At 43.0% G+C, this 22,727-nt stretch overlaps 1 protein-coding gene and 1 pseudogene across 1 annotated transcript in view; both read right to left on the reverse strand.

The window, feature by feature from the left end:
* Positions 1-6,765, reverse strand: part of GUCY1B1 (guanylate cyclase 1 soluble subunit beta 1) — a 54,096-nt gene extending 47,331 nt beyond the window's left edge. Inside the window, exons 1-2 of the mRNA XM_008267287.4 lie at positions 6,596-6,765; positions 5,965-6,038 (exon numbers count right to left, since the gene is read on the reverse strand). Of these exons, the coding sequence (XP_008265509.1) occupies positions 5,965-6,038; positions 6,596-6,598 (77 nt within the window). The 5' untranslated portion in view covers positions 6,599-6,765. The remainder of the gene's footprint in view (positions 1-5,964; positions 6,039-6,595) is intronic.
* Positions 6,766-9,982: 3,217 nt separating this feature from the next.
* On the reverse strand, positions 9,983-10,517 carry LOC108178036 (small ribosomal subunit protein uS11-like; annotated as a pseudogene).
* Positions 10,518-22,727: the final 12,210 nt, after the last annotated feature.

Consider the following 22,727-nt stretch of genomic DNA (forward strand, 5'->3'; position numbering starts at 1 on the left):
TAGCAGCTAAGGCCATTGTCTGCAAAGCCAGCATCCCATGTGAGATCTGGTTCGTATCCCCTCTGCTCCACTTCCAAGCCAGCTCCCTACTAACGCTCCTGGGAAAGCAGCAGCAGATGACCCCAGTGCTTGGGTCTTTGCACCCGTATGGCAGACCTGGAAGATGCTCCTGACTCCTGGCTTTGGTCTGGCCTAGCCTTGGCCATTGTGGCCATTTGGTGAGTGAGCCAGCAGATGGAAGATCTCCCTGTCTCTGTTAATATACCTTCCAAATAAATAAAATAAATCTTAAAAAAAAAGATAGAAAACTAAAAGTATTGAGCTAGGAAGCCCTTTTTTATTTCAAGTAGATGTTGTAGCACTCAATTGAAATTACAGAGATGAAAGGACTGGGAATTTTAAGTAGCTTCATTACATAAAATATCATTAACATTTTAAAACATGCATAGACTTATTCATATTTAAGCATAGATGCAGGAATGTGTAGAAATTTATTTCATATCTTCACGATTATGAAATTCTGCTTAAAACGTGGCAAATTTTGGTGCTACACTATTTTGTTTGTTTTAACTTGTTTGGGTAAAATGAGTATTAAGAGCATATGTCGCATTGCCAAACAACAAACACGGAACGGGGGTAGGGCAGTGGCAGAACTGATTTCTAAGCAGAACATCAGCAGAAGACCAGCAGGATGGAGAGGAACAGGGCAAGTCAGACCCAAACGACCCGGCTGAGGGCTGGTACAGCGACTGGAGGGAAGGTGGTAGAGGGTGAAGACGAGGAAGAGACTGAAAGGCGCTGCGTATGCAGTGTGTGGGTACCAGCTGTATGGAACAGCTGAGAAAAAGAATCACGACCAATACCAGTGAAGTTATTACCTACTGATGCGCACTTCCAGGAGCTCAGGGATGGACAAGCATCTGGTCTAACAGTTATGAGGCTGGGTAAGTAGCTCCTTTCCCACCCCAGTGTTCCTGGGTTCAGTTTCTGGGTTCAGTTCAAGCTCCTGACTTCAGTGTGCAGCTAAGGAAGACCTTGGGAGGCAGCAAAGATGGCTCATTTGGGAGACCCGGATTGTGTTCCTAGCTCCTGGATTCTGCTGGCTCAGTCCTGGCTGTTGCTCTATCTCTGCTTCTCAAATTAAAAAATAATTGTAGAAAAATTGAATGAAACAAAAAGTCTACTTTGGGCAAATATTTTAAAATTCAAGCGTAGGTTTTTCTTTTTTTTTTTTTTTTTTTCTTTTTTGACAGGCAGAGTGGACAGTGAGAGAGAGAGACAGAGAGAAAGGTCTTCCTTTGCCGTTGGTTCACCCTCCGATGGCTGCCGCGGCCGGCGCACCGTGCTGATCCGAAGGCAAGAGCCACGTACTTCTCCTGGTCTCCCATGGGGTGCAGGGCCCAAGGACTTGGGCCATCCTCCACTGCACTCCCTGGCCACAGCAGAGAGCTGGCCTGGAAGAAGGGCAACCGGGACAGAATCCGGCGCCCCGACCGGGACTAGAACCCAGTGTGCCAGCGCCGCAAGGCGGAGGATTAGCCTGGTGAGCTGTGGCACCGGCCACAAGCATAGGTTTTCACAATATGCATTTTCTAGAACTTTTTGAGGATTGCTCATATGCATGGATTTCAATTTTTGCACCAAAATAAACTTATCTTGTAATATCATTTCCATGAACATTTTAAACATTTTGAAGTATCTGGGTCTATGTCAAAAAAGGGAGCTCCATGTGTCTCAGGTGAGCTTGGGATTGAAAACCTCTAATTTTGGGTAAAATTAAAAAGAATAGCTACCATTTATTAAGCAGTTATTTTTCAAGAACTGAAAAATTTTTAAGTATTTTGCAACCCTATATATATTATATTTTTAAGTATTTTGCAACACTATAAAATAAGTATTATCTTTCCCTTTTGTTATAGAGACTTATAAAGTTTAATTCTTTACAAATTATTTAATTGTATATTTGAAAGGCACAGCAAAAAGGAGGGTGTGCATGGGAAGTGGGGAAGGGAGATATTCTATGGGCTAGCTCACTCTCCAAATAGCCAAAACAGCCAGATCTGGGACAGGCTGAAGCCAAGATCCTGGGACCCATCCATGTTTCCTATGTGTGTGGCAAGGGCACAACCACTTGAACCATCTTCCTCTGAATTCCCAGACACATTATCAGGAAGATGGATTGGAAGTGGAGCAGCCAGAACTGAAACCAGCACTCTGACATGGGATGCCAGCAGCGGCTTAATTCACCAGAGACTTAGAAGGCTTAGGGAACTTGGAAAGTCACAAAAGCTAATTTATGGTAAAGCATTTGCTTGTTGGAACCATGATGCATAATTTGTGATTAGCAGATTCAATTAGACATATTAATTTCCAAACTAGCAGATCAGTATATGCTATGCAGCGGTCAAAATGTTTCCACATTGAGTTACAGGCCGGAAAAGTAAAACTTAAAAAACAATAAGGCTAAAAATATCTTGATATCTCCAGACTTTTTTTGAAGTGACGGATTACATCATTCTTTTTTCTAACCTCAGTGCCTACAACAGACTATGCCCATTCAAGATAAGCTTAACAAAGAATGAAAAAAAAAATGAATCAATGAATGAAAAAATATGCTATCTTGCTGTAAGTAAATCAGATAAAGCCATCCTAAACAAATATGTATTCTTTACCCAATGGAAGATAAGGGCCAGCCTCCTATTTTTACACTATGTAGACCTTTAATACTTAAAAACAATTTTAAATTTATTTTTTGGCCTTTCAACCCTAGGCAAATAGCTTTCAGGTGTTTTGGTTTGTTTACTAATTTTTAAATAAGACTTTATTCACCTTAGAATTTCCAGGTTTTCAAATCCATCTTTAGATGGATGCATATGTTCCAGTGAAATTAAAAAGCTGATACTTAAATCCAACAATCTGATGCCTGATAAGCTCAGCCAAGGCTGATACAAGGATAACAGAGATGATTACGTCAAGGGGCTCTGTCAACAGTAAAAATCCTGACTTAAGTTTCTAAATCAATAGTTAGTTTTTCTCATCCTTTAGGAACTATGGCCTCTTCAAAGAATCATCTGAAAATCAAAAGGAAATCCACAATAGAATATTGGAAGTAGATTCAGAAATCTCTTTGGCTTTTTCACGTTTATTATGGGGCTAAATCAGAGCTTGGCTAACTTGTAGTCTATGGGTCAAATCGAGCCCACTGCTCAATTCTGCCTGGTATAGGAACTAAAAATGATTTTTACATTTTTGCATGTCTACATTCTAGTATCTAGATAGCTACATAACATCCTCAATTCTGACAGCCTGCAGCAGTGCCTAACACACTCACTATCTGCCCCTTTAAGAGAGAGCTGCTGGTCTTTTGATCTAGATGATTTTTCTTTTTCTTAAAAAGAGGAATTTAAAGCCCTTGTGAAACAGTTATATCGCTGGTTAAGAGTGTAAGTGGACACTGAGTTTATAATGAAGCATTTTTGGCTCTCATCCACTAAGAATTTTCTGTCTGGACTCTGTTACTTAGGGCTTTATTTGTCATTAAATGTTTGGCATCCTTTCTCATGAAGGATGGATGGCCATTTCCTGCAAAACCAAAAAAGTATTATATAAAATTTTATAAACATCAATTTAGATAGTTTCTCACAAACCAAAAGAGAAGATAAGGAGTTTGGTACTTACTGAAACAAACAAGCAAAAAATTGTTTCCTCCTATATCTAACATCTCATAAAAAGCTAAAACTGAAAATATCGTGGGCCAGGGACTGCAGGAGTCTCCCCTGGAGTGGAGGGTGGAGTGGGGAGGAAAGATCAGAGCGACTCAAGGAGGGTTTTTTCAACAACTATACTGGGGCAATTTCTCCTTCCCTGCTCCCAGGCAGTGAGAATCTCTGCTGCGTTAAGCAAATGATCTTCCAGCAAGAGATCCCTCCGGGGTCCTGGGCTGAAAACAGGAGCAGCTTTAATCGCCTCAAGGCAGAAAGCTTAACCAGATTCTGCAGCCCAGACAGTAAACTCCACCCAAGACAGGCTGGGATCCTCCAAAAGGATGCTCAGACAAAACAAGAACCAAAATTAACACCTGAATTTCCACACTAGTTTGACAGTATTTCTTTGACATAGACACAACCTTTGAAGTATTTTGATGAGAAAATATCAACAGAGTTTGCTTCATTTTTACCAAGAAAAAATACGTTTAGATGACTAGAATTGTCATTGTTTAAACAAATTAAGGATACTGATTGAGGCTAGTGACAGGTAAACTGGTGAGTTAAAAGATACTGGTGTTTAATTAAAATGTACCAAGTTATTTTTGATACAGAATACAACATTATTAATATGATTTGGTAGTTAAGTGTTCATGGATGTTATTTGTGTGTTTTCAGAAATTTTCATCTTCTTTGGGGAAAATATTACAATAGGAACAAATTTCTTGATAATTTAATTGTTTGAAGTTTCAGATATGTATTTCCACCAAGTATAATTTTTCATCTCTATATTTACAAATGATTTAAACTGGCAAAGGGCGGGACACACATTCTAAATCTGGCTAAGTTATGTAAGGGCTGTCTAATCATAGTAAACAGTCATCTTTTACTATGCTCTCAATATTCTAAACTATGGCACATCCATCAGGAAATCTCAGAATTCCTTTCTTAGAGATGAGAACACATCACATGCGAAATATGTTTGTTGGTTTCATAAATTCACAAAGGGGCCTTAAAACTATCCTATACTTAAAATCTTGCTCTTGATGTCTGCCTTCTCTATAACTGCCTACCAAGCAAAATAAAACTTATAATGTATTTATAAGGTGGACAGCGAATTCCAATCTCTAACCTCTAGTGCTCAGACGCTCATTTGACACAACCACGTGACTGCCAAATCTCAGCCTTGCCTTAAAGAAGCATCCTGTGCGTGACATAAATGGCTTAGAGAACGTGTAAGAAGTCCAGGGAGAGGAAAAGTGGCATTCTAGCCCTTAATTTATAACCCTGTTCATTATAACCCATGGAAAAGACAGCTCTAAGAAATCACTGTTGTGCACAATAAGGCACGTTAGAATTGATTGCTGTTAATTGCAATGTGCTGAGGGAGAAAAAAAAAAAGCCATGGAAGCTATCTACTGGGGATAAGAAAATGCAATCAGAAAGTACAGGAATCGGAGCACAGAACAGCAATGTGTTCCCATCTGTTCCACCAGGTAACACTTCCCTCTACCTCTGTTAGAATTCAAGAGCGCAATTTCTGCTCTCATAGGAAAATCCGTGAATTTCTATATATGGAAGAGCTCCACGTGCTTGGAGAGGCGATGACCCAGCAGGTTCAAACTCTCAGGTGGGTGTGGTATTTCCTGTCAGATTCTGAGTCCAGGGCTCTAGGCTCTGGACAAACCAGGAGCCAGAACTGTCAAGGCCTCATCACAGCAGAAAAACAGGACAGGGGAAATTCAAGATAAAACGTTTCAATTTCACTTTAATGCAGAATGAATCAATGCGTTGGCCTCAGTGGCGATGGAGAAAAAGCCGCTGCGTGCGATTCGGCATTCCCAAATAACTACTTGGCACCTCTGCAAGGTGTGCCAACCGCAAAGGTGCCCCGGTCTTCCCTGGGCGTCCACGGCCTCTGCACACGCGACCCTCCCCATCTCCGCGTGGGCGCCGACTCGCCCGAAGGGCCTGGGAGCCGCCAGGGCGCTGGCAGCGCGTTCCCACGCTCAGGCCGGGTCACAGGGCCTCGGTGACCCCAAGGGGCTCCTTTCCGCCGCTCCGGGCCTCCGGAGCGTGGGAGCGCGGCTGCAGCGGGAACGCCGGGCGGAGGCCTCTCCGCGGAGATGCGCGCCCGCGGCCCCGCAGGGAGGCAGAGGCGGCAGCGGGGCGCGGCAGGGCGCACCGGGGGGCGTCCCCCGGGGGTCCCCCCTGAGCGAGGCGCTCACGCAGGGCCCCGGGCCCGGGGCCTGGCACTTACTTGATGTCTTCCCACACCTCGGGGCCGTAGTTGCGGATCACCAGCAGCTCCAGGGCGTGATTCACAAATCCGTACTGAGGGCAGAGGGGGAAACGCGAGCGTCAGGGAGCCGCTGTGGGTGGAAAGGGGCTCGCGGGCAGGACCCCTGGGTCGGCTTCCACTGCTCTCCTGCCACCCCTTACCGCGACCCCCGCCCGGCTCAGCTCCCTGAGCGGTACCCAGCACGGCCGGGGCTGCCATCCCAATCCCAGCAGGGGCAAGACCCCGCCACCCTCCGCGCCACCCCCACGCCATCCTCCCAGCCTCGATCACCTGTCACCGATCCGAGACGCCGAGCAGCGGGGCAGCGCCGGGACGCCCCCGAGCCGCCCACACCCGCAAGGGCCGCTCCGGCCGCACCTGCCCTTGCCGAGTCCGGGGACCCGCGGTCTTGCGCAAAGGACCCCCGGCGGCAGCAGAGGCTCCGATCGCCCTTCGACCCCTCGCGTCCCCACCGCCCCAGTCCCGATGGACGCGAGGCAGCCCCTGCGGCCGGAGCGGCGCTCCTCCGGCCCTGGCGGCGCGGCCGGTTCCCTCCAGCAGCCCGGCCCGGCCCCGGGTCGCGGCGTGCGGCCCGGCGGAAAGCACTCACCATGGTACCTGCGCCCGGAGCCCGGGAGGCAGCCCCCACGCAGACGCACAGTCGCAGGGACCCGGGCAGCAGCCGCGGCAGCCACAGCGCAAGCCGGCCGGGGCGGCAGCACCGAGCCGGAGCGAGCGCAGCAGCCTCGGCCCGCCCTGATTGCCACCTCTTCCCGCCCAATAACGAGTCGAGCCGCGGGAGGCCGGACAGTGACTACCAGTTTCCAGCCAATCAACGACAGAGGAGGGAATTCAGATGCTCCCTAGGCGGCTTCTCTCCAGTGCCTTCCCGCCCCCGCCCGGTGACAAGGCCTTGGTTTGAGGCCGTAAGGACGAGGATGCAGAAGTCCCAGCCGCTTGCCTTGCCAGCATAAGGTGCCTCGCGCCCCCTCCCACGCCACATGTGTTCTTATGCAGGGGTCTGCTCTCAGGCTTAGCAAAATCTAAGTGGAGAGGAGTCTCTCTCTCTCTCTCTCTCTCTCTCTCTCTCTCTCTCTCTCTCTCTCTGTGTGTGTGTGTGTGTGTGTGCGCGCACACACACACACACGTTGCAAACCTTAAAAGGAATATGCCCCCAGGATCAGCATCTTCATGGTTTTGGGTGGCCTTGCAGATAAACTGTTCCTTTGTGGTTTGATCACACATGTAGCAAATTAGAAGCTAGTAACACTGAGCTTACCACAGCTTGCTTTTAGTCATGGAGACGGGTTGAGTGAAGCACCTAAAATTTCCAGGAATATGATTTGGTGAACAAAATGTCAGTATCATCTCTGCCCCTTGCTAGACCGGACAATCCAGTGAGGTGTGGCGCTTCATCCCTGGGGCGGGGTTGAGGGTACCTGATCCTAGGTCATGTCCAGGTGCCCTGATTCTGCGTGATTGGACTCTCTAGAACTGGCTGCTGCTGCTGTGTCTCAGAGGCAGCTGGTGAACTGAGAAAGGCCCAGTACGAAGAAAGGCCTCGCAGACGTTGAATTACTCTATCCCCGGTCTACATTCTGTTTGGATCAGTTAATGCACCACGGTGTGCAGGTGAGCGAGTTAAAAGCTTTTCTGCCTGAGGCGGCTGTATCGGTTGTTGTGGAGAAAGTAATTAGATCCCAGGGAGGTCGCCTGTCACAAATGGACTTAAGGAGGACGTTATTTTAGGATATGAGTAGTATGCTGTGAGAACAATCTCAACACAGTTTAGAGAGAACACTAAGACAATAAAATTGTACTGGAATCAGCAGGAAGAGATATGTTGAAAGATAACTTATACAGAAATAGCGATCAAACCAAAAAGCAAAACAATAAATGACTCACAAAAATCCCCATCAGTGGTGGAGTGACTAGTCTTTCATGCAATGAACAGCTTTTAGATTATAGAAAGTTGTCAGTATTTAATATTAGCCCCTTATGTTTTAACCATTAAAATGGCTCATTACTCCATGCAACCATGAAAAGGTGTGAGGGCAGCTAAATATGTAAGGATATAGAAAGAGACATTGCTAGATACATCAAAGACTCAGAAAGTAGTCATCTTCAATTTCTTAATGGTTTTGCAGAACAAAGTAACAAGAGCACATAGGTACACACTTTGCTATAAAAGCTACCGTTGGGAAATTCACAGGAAAAAGTTGCAATGGCTATTGTCTTTATTGAGAGCCAAGATTTTTCCTTTTTCTGTATTTTTTTCTCCAGTTAGATGTAACAATTTTTAATAGGTCAGAAAGAATTTTTTTAATCATGTCTCTGCCTGTGCTCCTTTGAACTGTAGTGGAGCCATCCAGAGTCTCAGTCTGCATTGTGTTCTGGAGTGTGTTATTGTCTGGGCTGAAAAATTGGGAAAGTTCTCCTGGAGAAAGATGCTAGAGGGAAAAGAAGGGTGCATGTTCCTGTAAAATACACACACACACACACACACACACACATGCACAGTGTTTCACTCAGACTTCCAACCTCAATGTTCCTGCAAGAATTGTTTATGCACTTATTATCCTTTATCCAATACATATTTGCACCAAATCAGGGCTGCCTTTTGTTTGTACCCCAAGATGCTACAAAGGATATAATGATCATGGGGAGAAGGGTGTCCACCAGTCACGGAAGAGCCCTAAAGGTGGGGTGATTTACTTCTCCATGTGCCCTACCTATTGTGAGCCCTGTTGAACAAGAAGTATAGAATAATATCATGCAGTGGATTATGTCATACGAGTATTCTCAGAAACAATATCTTGCATTCTTCTTGTATGTCCCAAGCTTAGCAGAATCAGTTAAAGAGGAAAAGGAGGAGCTTAGAGAATGGTTTAACCAGCTCTAAAGTCAACACTAACTATTTGAAGATCAGTCTAATGAATGAAAAATAAATAAATAAAAGGCAATATGGAACTATCAGAAATGTCAGCTGATATGACTCATATTTTCAAACAATAAAAATAAAACTGTCCGGAAAGTTAAATATTAAAAGTATCATAACCATTGTTTTCAAGGATTTTTCCAGTTGATGTGAAAATACCAAACCTTAGTTTATGTATATAGAGGCACATTTTAGCAGGGTGTTCTCAGGTCTCTGCACGTATTTTTCAGGGCTTTGGTATTTTGCTGATTTTTTTTTATATCACAGAATCAAGACTTCTGTTTTTGGAGCATTTTTGGGAGTAGCATGTTCTTTAATTTCATCAATTCCTTATATGGTGATTTTCTTTCTCTTCATATGTTTCAGTGTAGCTCAGAACTTCAGGTGCCAGTATTGCCTAGGCTCATGGTAATAATCATTGTGACTTCTGCTGATACAATCACCCAATACTTGAAATGATTGGATCAGAATGCTTTCCAGTGAAGAAAAGGGTCTGATGTTGTACATAACACATTCTGGGATGCGGATCTGGATCAGTGGGAAATAAGAAATCAAAGAGGTTCAATAATAAAGATCCCTGAAAAGCTGATATTCAGGTTTCTTTTTAGTTTGCAAATTAACTGTCAGTTTAGCTATGTGAAAAAGCTGTTATCAAATATCAAAAGAAATATTTTAAAAATATTTATTTATTTATTTGAGAACTAGAGACAGACAGAGATAGACAGAGAGTTTCCATCTGCTTATTTACCTCCCCAAATGCTTGCAACAGCCGAAGAAGTGCAGGGCTTGAAGCCAGGCGCCAGGAACTTCTGGTTGGCAAGGACACAACTACTGGGGCCATCTTCCGCTGCCTTCCAGTGCACATCAGCAGAAAGCTAGAGTCAGGAACCAAAGTCAAGCCCTGGATCCAGGCGCTCCAACAGGAACTGATGTCAGGACCCGAATCCAGGTTCTCCAACATGGGATGTGGACATCCCAACTGGCATCTCAGCCAGCGCACCAAATGCTCACTCCAAGAAGCACTTTTTAAAGTTACTTTTTTTTTTACATGATAACAGTTTATTGACAGAAAACATAATGTGGGGAGTCTTGTTCACAGGGCTTGATCAGGCCAAGCCCCTTCCTGTGGGTGCTGTCAGAGGGGATGGGGTGACATTCTCAACTTCTCGATTTTCATCCCCAAGCAGGTAAGGGCCCTGAGAGCTGGCTGGGCCCCTGGTCCAGGAGTCTTGGTCCTATTTCTTCCTGTGGCCCGGAGTTTGATGTGTAGGGCAGTGAGGCCTGGCTCCTTGCATCTCTAGGCCATATCCTGGGCAACAACTTGGCACCACATGACAAGGATTCATCTCAGGCCACCTTCACCTTCACCTTCACCTTTACCCGACCAGTCACTCAGCAGATGGTTTCTTTATGAGAGATCAGTGACGTGCACAGAGGTGTCACTGATGCCCATAGAGATGTGGCACTCACCAACGACTTCCTTTCGTTCAGCCACTCCAGGCCCAAGGCTCATGACCCGTTCTTCCTTCTTTTCCCGCCCCTTGCGTTCTTCCTTCTTTTCCCGCCCCTTGCTAGGTGCCATTTCTGCACATCTTCACCCGACTCCACCACCGGAAAGAGAGGGAGTAAAATCACTTTTTCTACACCAAAGCTTTTTAAGTGTTTTTCTTGCCATAAGATGTACAAATAAAAATAAAATCAGTCTCATATTATATATATATGTGTATGTGTGTGTGTATGCACTTCCTTATAGAGTTAATCGTTATGTATATTATAAATGCTTTATGCTTCTGGAGTCAGTTGATTGAGATAAAAAATTTGGAGGCAGCACTGTGGTGTGGAAGGCTAAACGTCTGCCTGCAACACCAGCATCCCACATGGGCACCAGTTCTAGTCCCGGCTGCTCCACTTCCTATCCAGCTCTCTGCTATGGCCTGGGAAAGCAGCAGAAGATGACACAAAGTGCTTGGTCCCCTGCATCCACATGGGAGACCTGGATGAAGCTCCTGGCTCCTGGCTTCAACTTGGCCCAACCCTGGCCATATATCTGCCTTTGAAAAAAATAAATGAATCTTTAAAAAAAAAAAAAAACTAACTGTTCTTCTGTTAGCCACAGTGCAAACTTATACATGAATAGGAGATATTATCTGTTTTATTTTTGGTAAGAAATGGTATACTATGATTATATTGATTATGCTATGAAAGACATTTTAGATCACTGAGAGGTATTTGATCATGGAAAAGTATTTTAGAGGTCATTTAGTCAAGCACTTTTCCTGAATCAGGAGATCTCTTTATGTGCTTTGTATATTAGGGAACAATGAGAAATTAAAATCTTAGGCAATAATTAATAGTAATGAATTTTTGTCCTTCAGAAACCCTGCAGGATTTAAGGTCCCATAAAATCAGAGTGAAATATACTTTCTTATAATCTCATTCTGTGATAACTGGAATCTGGTGTTTGAGTTGTTGGTTTGTGTACCAAAAGCATTCTCTAACTTAAAAGTTTCTAGATAGTGTATTAAAATGTTGCTCTTCTTTAGTTCATGTTCAATTACATACTGAATATTATGGACTTAAAAGGGAGTAGGAGAGAATGAGAGCCACTAATTCAGGTGTTTGGTTACTTCTCTTTTTTCTTTGTTAAAATATTTAATCTGGCCGGCGCTGTGGCTCACTTGGCTAATCCTGTCTGCGGCGCCGGCACCCCGGGTTCTAGTCCTGGTTAGGGCACTGGTTCTGTCCTGGTTGCTCCTCATCCAGTCCAGCTCTCTGCTGTGGCCCGGGAAGGCAGTGGAGGATGGCCCAAGTGCTTGGACCCTGTACCCGCATGGGAAACCGGGAGGAAGTACCCAGCTCCTGGCTTCGGATCGGCGCAGCGCGCCGGCCATAGTGGCCACTTGAGGGGTGGACCAACAGAAAGAAGACCTTTCTCTCTGTCTCTCTCTCGCTGTCTACCTCCACCTGTCAAAAAAAAAAAAAAAAAAAAGAAAGAAAGAAAGAAAGAAATTAAATTAAAATTAAAAAAAGAAATATTTAATTTATTTGAAAGACAGAATGAGAGAGAGAGAGAGAGAGAGAGAGAGAGAGAGAGAGAGAGAGAAACCCTCTAGTTCACTTCCCTAATGGCCACAATAGCTATGGCTGGCCAGGCCAAAGCCAGGAGCCTAGAACTCCATCCTGGCCTCCCGCCTGAATAGCAAGGACCCAAGTGCTTCTTCTATTTTGCTTTCCCAGGCACATTAGCAAGGATCTGGATCAGAAGTGGAGAGCCAGTTCTCCAGCCATCACTCTGTAACAGAATGCCTGTATCACAAGAGGCAGCTTAACCAGCTATACCACAAAGATGACTCCTTTAGCTTTGGGACAGTGTAGTGTAATGATGAACCACTCAGATTAACTAGACTCTTTCTTTTACCAAGCAATAAAGACCTAATGTTGGGTAGCTGCTTAATTTATTGGAACTACAACTTTATCACTTATACACAAAAATCAGAAAAATAATAAATCGATATATACTAGTGTTGAAAAAATTAAAAATATTACCTACCTTTTAGTGTTGTTGTAGGCAGCATATGTTTTAATGCAGGTATGATGCTTTGAGTACCACTTGTCAAATACACAGAAATGATTAAGTAATATTGTTTCTGAGGTTGTTGCTATTATTGATGTTTTTGGAATCAATAACTATGTTTAAACCCCTTTTGCCAACCTTTGAGAAATATAGTCTAGCCACTGGAAGTGCATAGTGAAAAGATCTGAAATGCAGTAATGAAAAGACCTGGATCAACCTTGTGCCTTGTGCAAGGCAACCCAACCCGTATGAGCCCATTTATGTTGGTGATAGCATTGCTTGGATGTCCTTGTTCAACTAAGTTACTATGAGATATCATGAAACAACATGTTTGACAGTTTCTCATAAACTTTACAGGGCTGTACAACCCAGTCATTAAGTGTGTGACTTTAGTAACTGAATAAGCCAAGCACCCACATGGGCAGTGATCAACGTTCTGTTGCTTGGTCAAACTTCAGTTAGACTTCTGAATCTTCTGTTAGGCACATCTGTCCACTTCCTTGTAAAATCCAGTTTTAGCAAAGAGTCCTAATAAATCAGTCTGACAAGGATCTTCTATATGTAATGTTTGATCATCTTTGATAACTGATAAATTTCCTTATTTTCTACAATATCCCAGCTGGTATCTCATCATTCTAACTCACTTTCAGCAAGAATACTGTTTGTCCTGTTTAGACAAAATTTCCCTTACTTTGATGTTTCATCTTTGTAATTTCCCAACCAGTGACCCCACTCTGCTCCTGAGTTTTGAATTCCCACTTAACTCTTGTTGCAGTCAAAATTGAGCCTGATCTCTCTGCCCCAATGCAAGGCCTCCCTGCAGAGGCCCTGAACCTACAGTGATGGTCCTGAATAATGTTTTCCTTATTGTGCTTTAAAACAAATATCACTGAACAACTTCTTTTAACAGAAGTGTTGAGTGACAAGTGATAATTTGCTAGAAAATCCCTTGCCAACATCTACTTTTCATATTCTAATTACCATTACCTTTTTTGGTAAAAATCAAATGTGAATCTCACTAGATGGGACAACTGTATTATGAATTTCTCTAACAAATATAACTTGAATAAAAATAACTAAAGGAGGTAACTTTCTATTAAAAATAGCTAAAGGAGGTAACTTTCTATTAATCCATTGACATGGAACATGAAAAAAAATTTTTTCTCTGAATGGATCATTTATCAGCACAGTAAAAGTTGAAATTAGCCTGTGCTGGTTGGATAAAATCTTACTGAATCTACCATTAGTATGTTAGAAAAACATATCTGTTTCATAAAAAGACATTTAGAATGTACTTTGAAGGGTCCTGATGAGTTCTTGTGTGATAATTCATGATAACGCATGATAATTCTCCCATGTGACAAACAACATGAAACTTCAATACACAAAGAGTCCTAAACTGGTTTAGCCACATTCAAGAGTCATTAATGAGGCTTCTCGTGAAAAGCATTAATGGCCTATTGAAAAGAACAGAGTGCAAAACAAAATTTGTTCCAGTGCAATGATTTCAATGCTATTTCGCTTTTTAAAAGTAAGTATCTCTAAATAACATTAGCAGGTGACATGGTACTTTCTACACATTATATCCTCTGGTTTTCTGTGACCTAAGTATTGTTTTGTCTGTTTGGCATGTGAGGGCACAAGAGACTTGTACATTATTTTTTTATATATATATATTTTTGACAGGCAGAGTGGACAGTAAGAGAGAGAGACAGAGAGAAAGGTCTTCCTTTTTTTGCCGTTGGTTCACCCTCCAATGGCCGCCATGGCTGGCGCACCGCGCTGATCCGATGGCAGGAGCCAGGTGCTTTTCCTGGTCTCCCAAGGAGTGCAGGCCCAAGCACTTGGGCCATCCTCCACTGCACTCCCTGGCCACAGCAGAGAGCTGGCCAGGAAGAGGGGCAACAGGGACAGAATCCGGCACCCCGACCAGGACTAGAACCCGGTGTGCCGGCGCTGCAAGGCAGAGGATTAGCCTAGTGAGCCGCGGCACCGACCGACTTGTACATTATTAAGGGTCATCATTTGATCCCTTGGCCCACTGAAGCTAATGTACCAGAAACCCCAGTCACTTCACTTATGATATTCTTTTTTTCTTTTCTGTGTCTGAAAAATCAGCAAGTGGTATTTGTTGGAAGGTAATTAGATGTATCTGCAACTTGAGAGTTTTGTAGATTGGGGGAAATCACAATTTCCCTAAATTTCACCTTCCTTGTCTGTAAAACAAAGACAATATAAAGAGTAACTTTTTTACACTCTGTGGGGTTTTTGGAAAGGATCTAATGAGCTTATATTTATGAAAGCATTATATACACAGTACAATTTAACACACATTAAATTTGCTATCTTTATTATGTGATCCTCTGGATTATATACATTGTAAACATTTTTCGTATGACAAAATGACATGCAGATAAGGGAAAGGGATTCATAAAACCTTTGATGCTTGACCTTACCTTAAACAATTTACGGATCCTCTCCCAACATCAGTTGGCTTTCCTGAAAATAAGGCAATTGTGGAGATTAAATGTGATTACATCTTCAAAGGACATATTACAGTGCTTGACACATGGTAAACATTCATGACATGTGAGCTTCATAATCCGTTTACGCACTGTTCTTAGAAAAATGTAAATGCTTCATTTTCTTTTCTTTTTTTTTTAAGATTTATTTATTTACTGGAAAGTCAGAGTTACACAGAGAGAGAAGGAGAGGCAGAGAGAGGTCTTCCATCTGATGGTTCACTCCTCAATTGGCCACAACAGCTGGAGCTACACCAATCTGAAACCAGGAGCTAGGAGCTTCTTCCAGGTCTCCCACATAGGTGCAGGGGTCCAAGGACTTGGGCCATCTTCTACTGCTTTCCCAGGCTATAGCAGAGAGCTGGATCGGAAGTGGAGCAGCCGGGACTCAAACCGGCACCCATATAGGATGCTGGCCCTGCAGGCGGCGGCTTTACCTGCTATGCCACAGCTCCAGCCCCAATAAATGCTTCATTTTCATGTGTGTTGTGTTTGAGTTAAAATGACTTGCTAATGTGCCATACTGGCACTGTACAGAATATAAGCCAGGGTTCCGTGATCCCCTCCTTTGTCATCATTCCAACCCCACAGACAGCAGCCAAAGTTGACAGAAACAAGCAACTTCTGATGTGTTCCATTCTATCAGCCTAAGTGAATAAAAATCAACCCACCATGGAGCATGTTTTCATGTTCTACCAAAAAATAATATCCGTGCAATTTATTGAACTGATCTTCTTTCTTCTTTGTACTCTGTTACTTTCATTTTCATTCCTGCCAAGAAACCAATTTTAAAAGTCCACAAAAATCTTGCTCTAATTTCCAAGGCTACTCAAACCGACGTTTTTGGTCTGCTTCAAAAATCTGTGGTTTCCTCAGTCTGATCCTAGGTAAAGTTGATTTTAAGGAAGTTAAGGATTTTTCACATTAAAAAAAAAAAAAACATAAAATAGGGCTGTAAGTCTTTAGCATATCATTCCTTATTGGAGTACTTGGGTTTAATTCTTGGTTTTGTTTCCTGACTAAGGCTTCCTGCTAACACAGATCCTGGGAGGCAGCAGTGATGGCTCAGATAATTGGGGTCTTGCCACCCACATAAAAGACAGGATTCAGGGGCTGGCGCTGTGGCATGGTGGGTGAGGCTGCTGCCTTCAGTGCCAGCATCCCATATGAGCACTGGTGTGAGGCCCAGCTTCTCCACTTTCGATCCAGCTCTCTGCTGTGGTCTTAGGGAGCAGTGGAAGATGGCCCAGGTCCTCAGGCCCCTGCACCAGAGTGGGAGACATAGAGGAGGCTCCTGGCACCTTGGTTTGACTTTGGATCCGCCTGGCTCCAGCTGTTGTGGCCGCTTGGAAAGCGAACCAGCAGATGGAAGATCCGTCCTTGTCTCTGCCTCTCTGCCTCTCTGCCTCTGCCTCTTTGTGACTCTGCCTTTCAAATATATAAATGAATCTTTTTTTTGAAAAAAAAAAAAAAAAAAGACAGGATTCAGCTGCTGGCTCTTTTCTTTGGCCCCAGGCCAGCCCCATCCTTGGCTGTTGGGGCATTTGGGGAGAGAGTCAGTAGATGGCAGCTCTGTTTCTTTTTCTGTCTCTCTCTTTCTCACTTCCTCTGTCCCTCTGCTTCTTAAATAAACAAATAATTTTCCAAATAAAAAAATGAACAGTAGAGTGAATTAAGTCAGGAAATCCAGAGCTTTGATCTGACTCCTCCTATATACATAACCTTAACTGTGCTAGATGATGCCACTCCTGCCCAAAGGATATGTCCACATGCTAATTCCAGAGCCTGTGAATATCACTTTACATTACAAAACAGATATTGAAAATGTTATAATATCAAGCATATTTATATAGCTCATTCTGAATTATCTGAGTAGGCCCAATTCGATCATAAAAGTCCTTAGAAGAGAGAGGAGAGAGTATCCAAGCAGTGCAGTGATGCAGAAGCAGAAGTTGGAAAGATGTAAGGGAGGGGCCCAAGCCATGGAATTCAGATGGTTTCTGGCTACTGGAAGAGGTAAGGAAATGGATGATCTCCTGAGACCTCCAGAGAGAAAGAGCCCTGTTGGCACCTTGACTGTAGGACTCCAGGTCTCTAAAATCATGTGTTTTCAGAGATACCACATATAGTAGAAAGTCTCTCACTGTCCTTCCACACATGTCCTGTCACTGTGTATGTCAATCTCATATTCTCCTACCAACCTTGTTTCACTGAGAAGATGACCATGCTGATACAGCTTATATATAGACGGGACTCCATTCTCATAGATACCTACAGCCTTAACTGTTGAATTCTACATCAGTCAGAGTTATATATTTGAAACAATAGTAATTAGTTTTGGAGAGGTCACAAAATCATGAGGAAGATTGAAAAATAGTGGATGAAACAAAAACTACGTAAATTCTATTCATTTCCTCCATGAAAAGTGACAAAAAAGATAGCTGTTATAAGTCAACTATACTGGATTTAGTATTTAAGTATTAAGATTTTAGGGGTGGACTTTTTATAAGGGGATAACATTATTGAAATTTTTGATTTGGAGAATCTAAAAAATATTGTCTTTTCTTTCTGCACTTGTAGGTGCATTTCAGAATCTAAAATTGTTTTTCCTAGCTGTCTTCTTATAGCTAAAAAAATCATCACTATCAGAATTCATGTACTCTTTCTCAATACTGATTGAATTTTCTGGTTTTTTTTTTTTCATTTGAACATAACAAATGTTGGAAGGAAGTAGTTTGTTCTGGGAGTTGAGAATGAAGTTTGAAAGAAAGCCAGCAGCAAAGCTAGAAGACCTGGAAAAAGAAGGGGAATAACATATACAGAGATCTGGAGCTGGCACTGTGGTGCAGCGGGTTAACACCCTGGCCTAAAGAGCCGTCATCCCATATGGACACCAGTTCAAGACCCAGCTGTTCCACTTCTGATCTAGCTCTCTGCTATGGCCTGGGAAAGCAGTGGAAGATGGCTCAGGTCCTTGGGCCCCTGCACCTGCGTGGGAGACCTGGAAAAAGCTCCTGGCTCCTGGCTTGGGATCGGCACAGCTCCAGCCGTTACAGCCAATTGGGGGAGTGAATCAGCGGATGGAAGACTTCTCTCTGTTTCTCTCTCTCTCCCTCTGTCTCTCCTCTCTATGTGTAACCCTTTCAAATAAATAAATAAATCTTTTTAAAAACATATTGAGAGATATTCATAAACTGCCTGAGAATACATATTAAGAACTAGGTAAGCATTTCAATATTCTTTACTCCAAAATAAAGTTATCTTTGAATTCTTTTCTTCCATAAACTTTTGAAAGTCCACTCAAATAAATACTCATTCCTAGGTTAGGGAAATATGTCTGAAAAAGCTGAGTCACATTTCAGTTATAAGCCTGTGAAATAAAATCAATCCCTGTTATTAGCAAGAATTATTTTAGAGATACTGATTATAAAATTGAAGATACAATCATAAAATTAAAGATAAATGCCATAAAGCCACTATTAATTGGCTGGCTATTCTAGATTGGAACTTTACCATCCATCCTCCAATCTATGGCTTAGCTGCTATTCACTGCACAGATTCTTAGAATGGATCCTTAACTTGGTCCCACCTGTAGCCCTATGGTGTATGGTTGGCCATTGGATTATATTTATTTCTTTTATTCTAGCCTGAATATACTGAGTATGCCTATCATTGCCCTAACTTGCTGATCCTAGGAGAGACAGAAATAAGAAAGAATTCTGATGTTCTTCTGCTTCCTTAAATGTGTCTGTGGTTCAGCATGTAGGGAAACTAAAAGTTTAAACGTTAACCCAACATTTGAGGACTGATAATAATTATCAGAGTCAGCTGTCCAGACAGTAAAAACTAAGAGCATTCCCCAACCCTTTGAGATGGACTACTGTAGCCTCCTGGGATTGAAAACTCTTGATAAAAATCTATTGGAGCACTTATTTAAAAGTCAAATTTCTGGTACAAAGCCCTGCTATTCTAATTGCTAGATACATGGCTGTTTTCAGGAATCTTCAACTTCAAATGAGTGCACCTCTTCCTCCAAGGACTTGCAAGCAGATAGGCACACTTAGAGGTCCATTGTCTAGTTTCCAAGACCAGTGCATAGTATTCCTGGTCTCCTCTCACCTCATCTCAAGGTTGAAAAACTATATGACACTCAGTGTACAGGGAACTCTGTGTGAAAAACTACAAGAGATTCCTAATTAGGTTGCACCACTTGCAAGAAAGTTCTGTATAGACTATTGCTAATTCTGGCAGAATTATCAATGTGAACAGGAAGACTACATATCACCTCCAGGGCGGAAAGTTCTTATAGTCTGATTGCCTCCCATTCGGAACCTTGGTGCTCTACCAACTATTGATTTTGCTAGTCTTCTTTCTTTCTTTAAATGGACAGACATCCTTTTATCAGCATGAGTTCGCATGGGTAGGAGGAGAAGAAATCATAACTTTTAGAGACTACTAGACTTTGGCTATGAACTGACTTTGATTTGGCAAATAGAAAATTTCACTGAAGGGTTCCAGTCAGAGTAGGGGTTTATGTAGGTCAGGTGATCCATGGAGCTTTAATTCAAGTTCAGTGGGTCCCTTAATGCATTCTGTGGTTATTTTTGCAGTTTCATGTTGCTTAAGGGGGAGAGACAGAGTAAATGATGCAATGTAGAAAGCAATTCCCTCCCCAGTCCTCATCCATGGGCAATACATTCCAAGAGGTGAGCTGATGCTTGAAACGATAGATAGTACTTTCTATGCTTTGGATGTAGTTTGAGTCTGTCCACCCAGACTTCACGTGTTGGAAGCTTCGTGAAAATTTTGAGATGGAGCTTAATGGAAGATGATTAGTTCATCAGAGGCATCACCCTTCAAACAGATTAAGGTAATTCTTGAGGAGTCCTGATTAGTTCTCCTGAGAAGGTTGTTAGGAAAGAGTAAGACTGACCTTTTGCTGTTCTCTGGCTTCCTTTCTCATTACGTGGTCTCTTCCTCTTGCATTAGCTTCTTCTATGACGCCATCCATTGTGATGTGATATAGTCAAGAGAGACTTCACCAGAGCCCAAATGAATGGAGTCACATGACCTTGAACTTTCTTCTTCCAAAATTGTGAGCTAAAGAAACTGCTTTTAAGACTCAGCTTTGGGGGCTGGCGCTGTGGTGCAGCAGGTTAAAGCCCTGGTCTACAGCACCAGCATCCCATGTGGGCACCGGTTCTAGTCCCAGCTGCTCCTCTTTCCATCCAGCTCCCTGCTATGGCCTGGGAAAGCAGTAGAAGATGGCCTACGTCCTTGGGCTCCTGCGCCTGTGTGGGAGACCTGGAGGAAGCTCCTGGATCCTGGCTTCAGATTGGCACAGCTCCAGCCGTTGCAGCCATCTGGGGAGTGGGCCAGCAGATGACCTCTCTATCTGTCTCTACCTCTCTCTGTAACTCTTTCAAACAAATCTTTTTTAAAAAGGCTCAGTTTTGAGTATTTTATTATAGCAATGAAACTTGAGCCAATTCAGCACAAAACCCTTTGTATACTATTATTTTCAATAAATGCATAACTATTACAAGTTTAAATTCATAAATTAGACACAGTAAGAGATTAACAACAATAATTTACTATAGATTTTAGTAACTTCAAAGTATGAGTTTTTTCTTATTAAGTCAAAACCTTTTACCTTTTCACTTAAGCATTTTACAATTTTCTATGGCATATCCTAATTGTCAGCATCACCACTCCTACTCTGGAGCCATTATAAAGTAAAGTAAGGATTGCTTGATCAAAATCAGAATGATGTCATGGATAGTTGATACCAAGACAGCTACTGAGTGCCTAATGGGTAGGTAGTATGTACAGCAGAGATACTCTGGGCAAAGGAATGATTCATATTCCATGAGGGACAGTGTGGGACAGCATAATAGATCATTAAAAGTTACTCAAAACAACACACCAAACTAAAATTTATGAATTATTTATTCATGAAGTTTTCTACCTGGTATTTTCTGACTGTGGTTGAATGTGGGTAACTGAAACCACAGAATGTGCAACTGAACATAAAAGGGGCAATGTTAAGTCAAAATGCTGCTTCATCCAAGGAGATCTTATATACATCAGTGCCACCATTAGAAACTCCAAAGATATAGGCATGGGAATTCCTCCCACATCCTCAGTCAGCTCTATTTGCTCAATGCAGAAGACAGATAAATCTTGGAGAATGGCAGTGGCTGAACCACGTGGCAACCCCAATTCTATTTCTATACCAGATGCACTTTCATTCCTTGAACAAATTAAAACATCCCCTTTGACCTGGCATGCAGCTTTTGACCACATAAATGCCTTTCGCTCCATACCTGCTGATAAGGTCCCCCAGAAGCAGCACTTGTCTCATTTGGAAATGCAGCAACACACCTTCACTATATTTAAAAGCTTATATCAAGTTTCCAGTCCTATATCTTAATTTACTTTGCCAAGATCTTGATTGCCATTCCTTTTGGCAACATATCATACTGGTTCAATATATTGATGACATTATGCTAATTGGATGCAGTAATCATAAAGTAGCAGTTACCTTGGGCATATTGATGGGATATTTGCATATCAGAGGATAGGAAATAAAATTCAGGGACTTTCCACCTCAGCAACATTTCTATGGGAAATATGGAGTGTTGAGATACCCTTTCTTCTCTTTCTTTTTTAAGATTTATTTTACTTGAAACACAGTTTCTTTTCTTTTTTTTCTTTTTTTTTCTTTTTCTTTCTTTCTTTCTTTCTTTTTTTTTTTTTGACAGGCAGAGTAGACAGTGAAAGAGACAGAGAGAAAGGTCTTCCTTTGCCGTTGGTTCACCCTCCAATGGCCGCCGCGGCCGGCGCACCGCGCTGATCCGATGGCAGGAGCCAGGTGCTTCTCCTGGTCTCCCATGGGGTGCAGGGCCCAAGCACTTGGGCCATCCTCCACTGCACTCCCAGGCCACAGCAGAGAGCTGGCCTGGAAGAGGGGCAACCAGGACAGAATCTGGCGCTCCCACCGGGACTAGAACCCAGTGTGCCGGCACCGCAAGGCGGAGGATTAGCCTAGTGAGCCACGGCGCCAGCCTATTTTACTTGAAAGTCAGAGTTACAAAGAGAAAGGAAGAAACAGAGGGAGACAGATCTTTCATCTGCTGGTTCATTTCCCAAATGGCTGCAACAGCTAGGACTGGGCCATGATGAAACCAGGAGCCACAAGCTTCATCTGGATGTCCTATATGGGTGGTAGGGGCACAAGTACTTGGTCCACCCTCTTCTGCTTTCCTGGGCACATTAGGAGGGAGCTAGATTGGAAGTAGAACAGCCAGGACATGAACCAGCACCCATGTGGGATAAGGCATTGCAGACAGTGGCTTTATCAACTATGCCACAACACCAGCCCCCACTCCTCTTTTCTTTAAATTAAAAAAAAAATTATTTGAGAGGCAGAGACACAAAAAGAAAAACTGTAGTCAGAGAGACTGAGCTGAGCACCCATCTACTGATTCACTTCTCAAACACCACCAACAGATGGGGCTGAGTCAGTCCAAAGCCTGGAGCCGGAAACTCAATCCAGGTCTCCCACGTGGGTGGTGGGAACTACTTGAGCCATCACTGCTGCCTCCCAAGATGTTCATTTGCAGGAAGCTCCAATAGGGAGTGAAGTCAAGACTCAAACCCCGGTACTCTAATGTGGTACCCAAGCATCCCAAATGACATTTTATTG

Source organism: Oryctolagus cuniculus, chromosome 8 (assembly GCF_964237555.1).
Source record: "Oryctolagus cuniculus chromosome 8, mOryCun1.1, whole genome shotgun sequence".
Lineage (NCBI taxonomy): Eukaryota > Metazoa > Chordata > Mammalia > Lagomorpha > Leporidae > Oryctolagus > Oryctolagus cuniculus.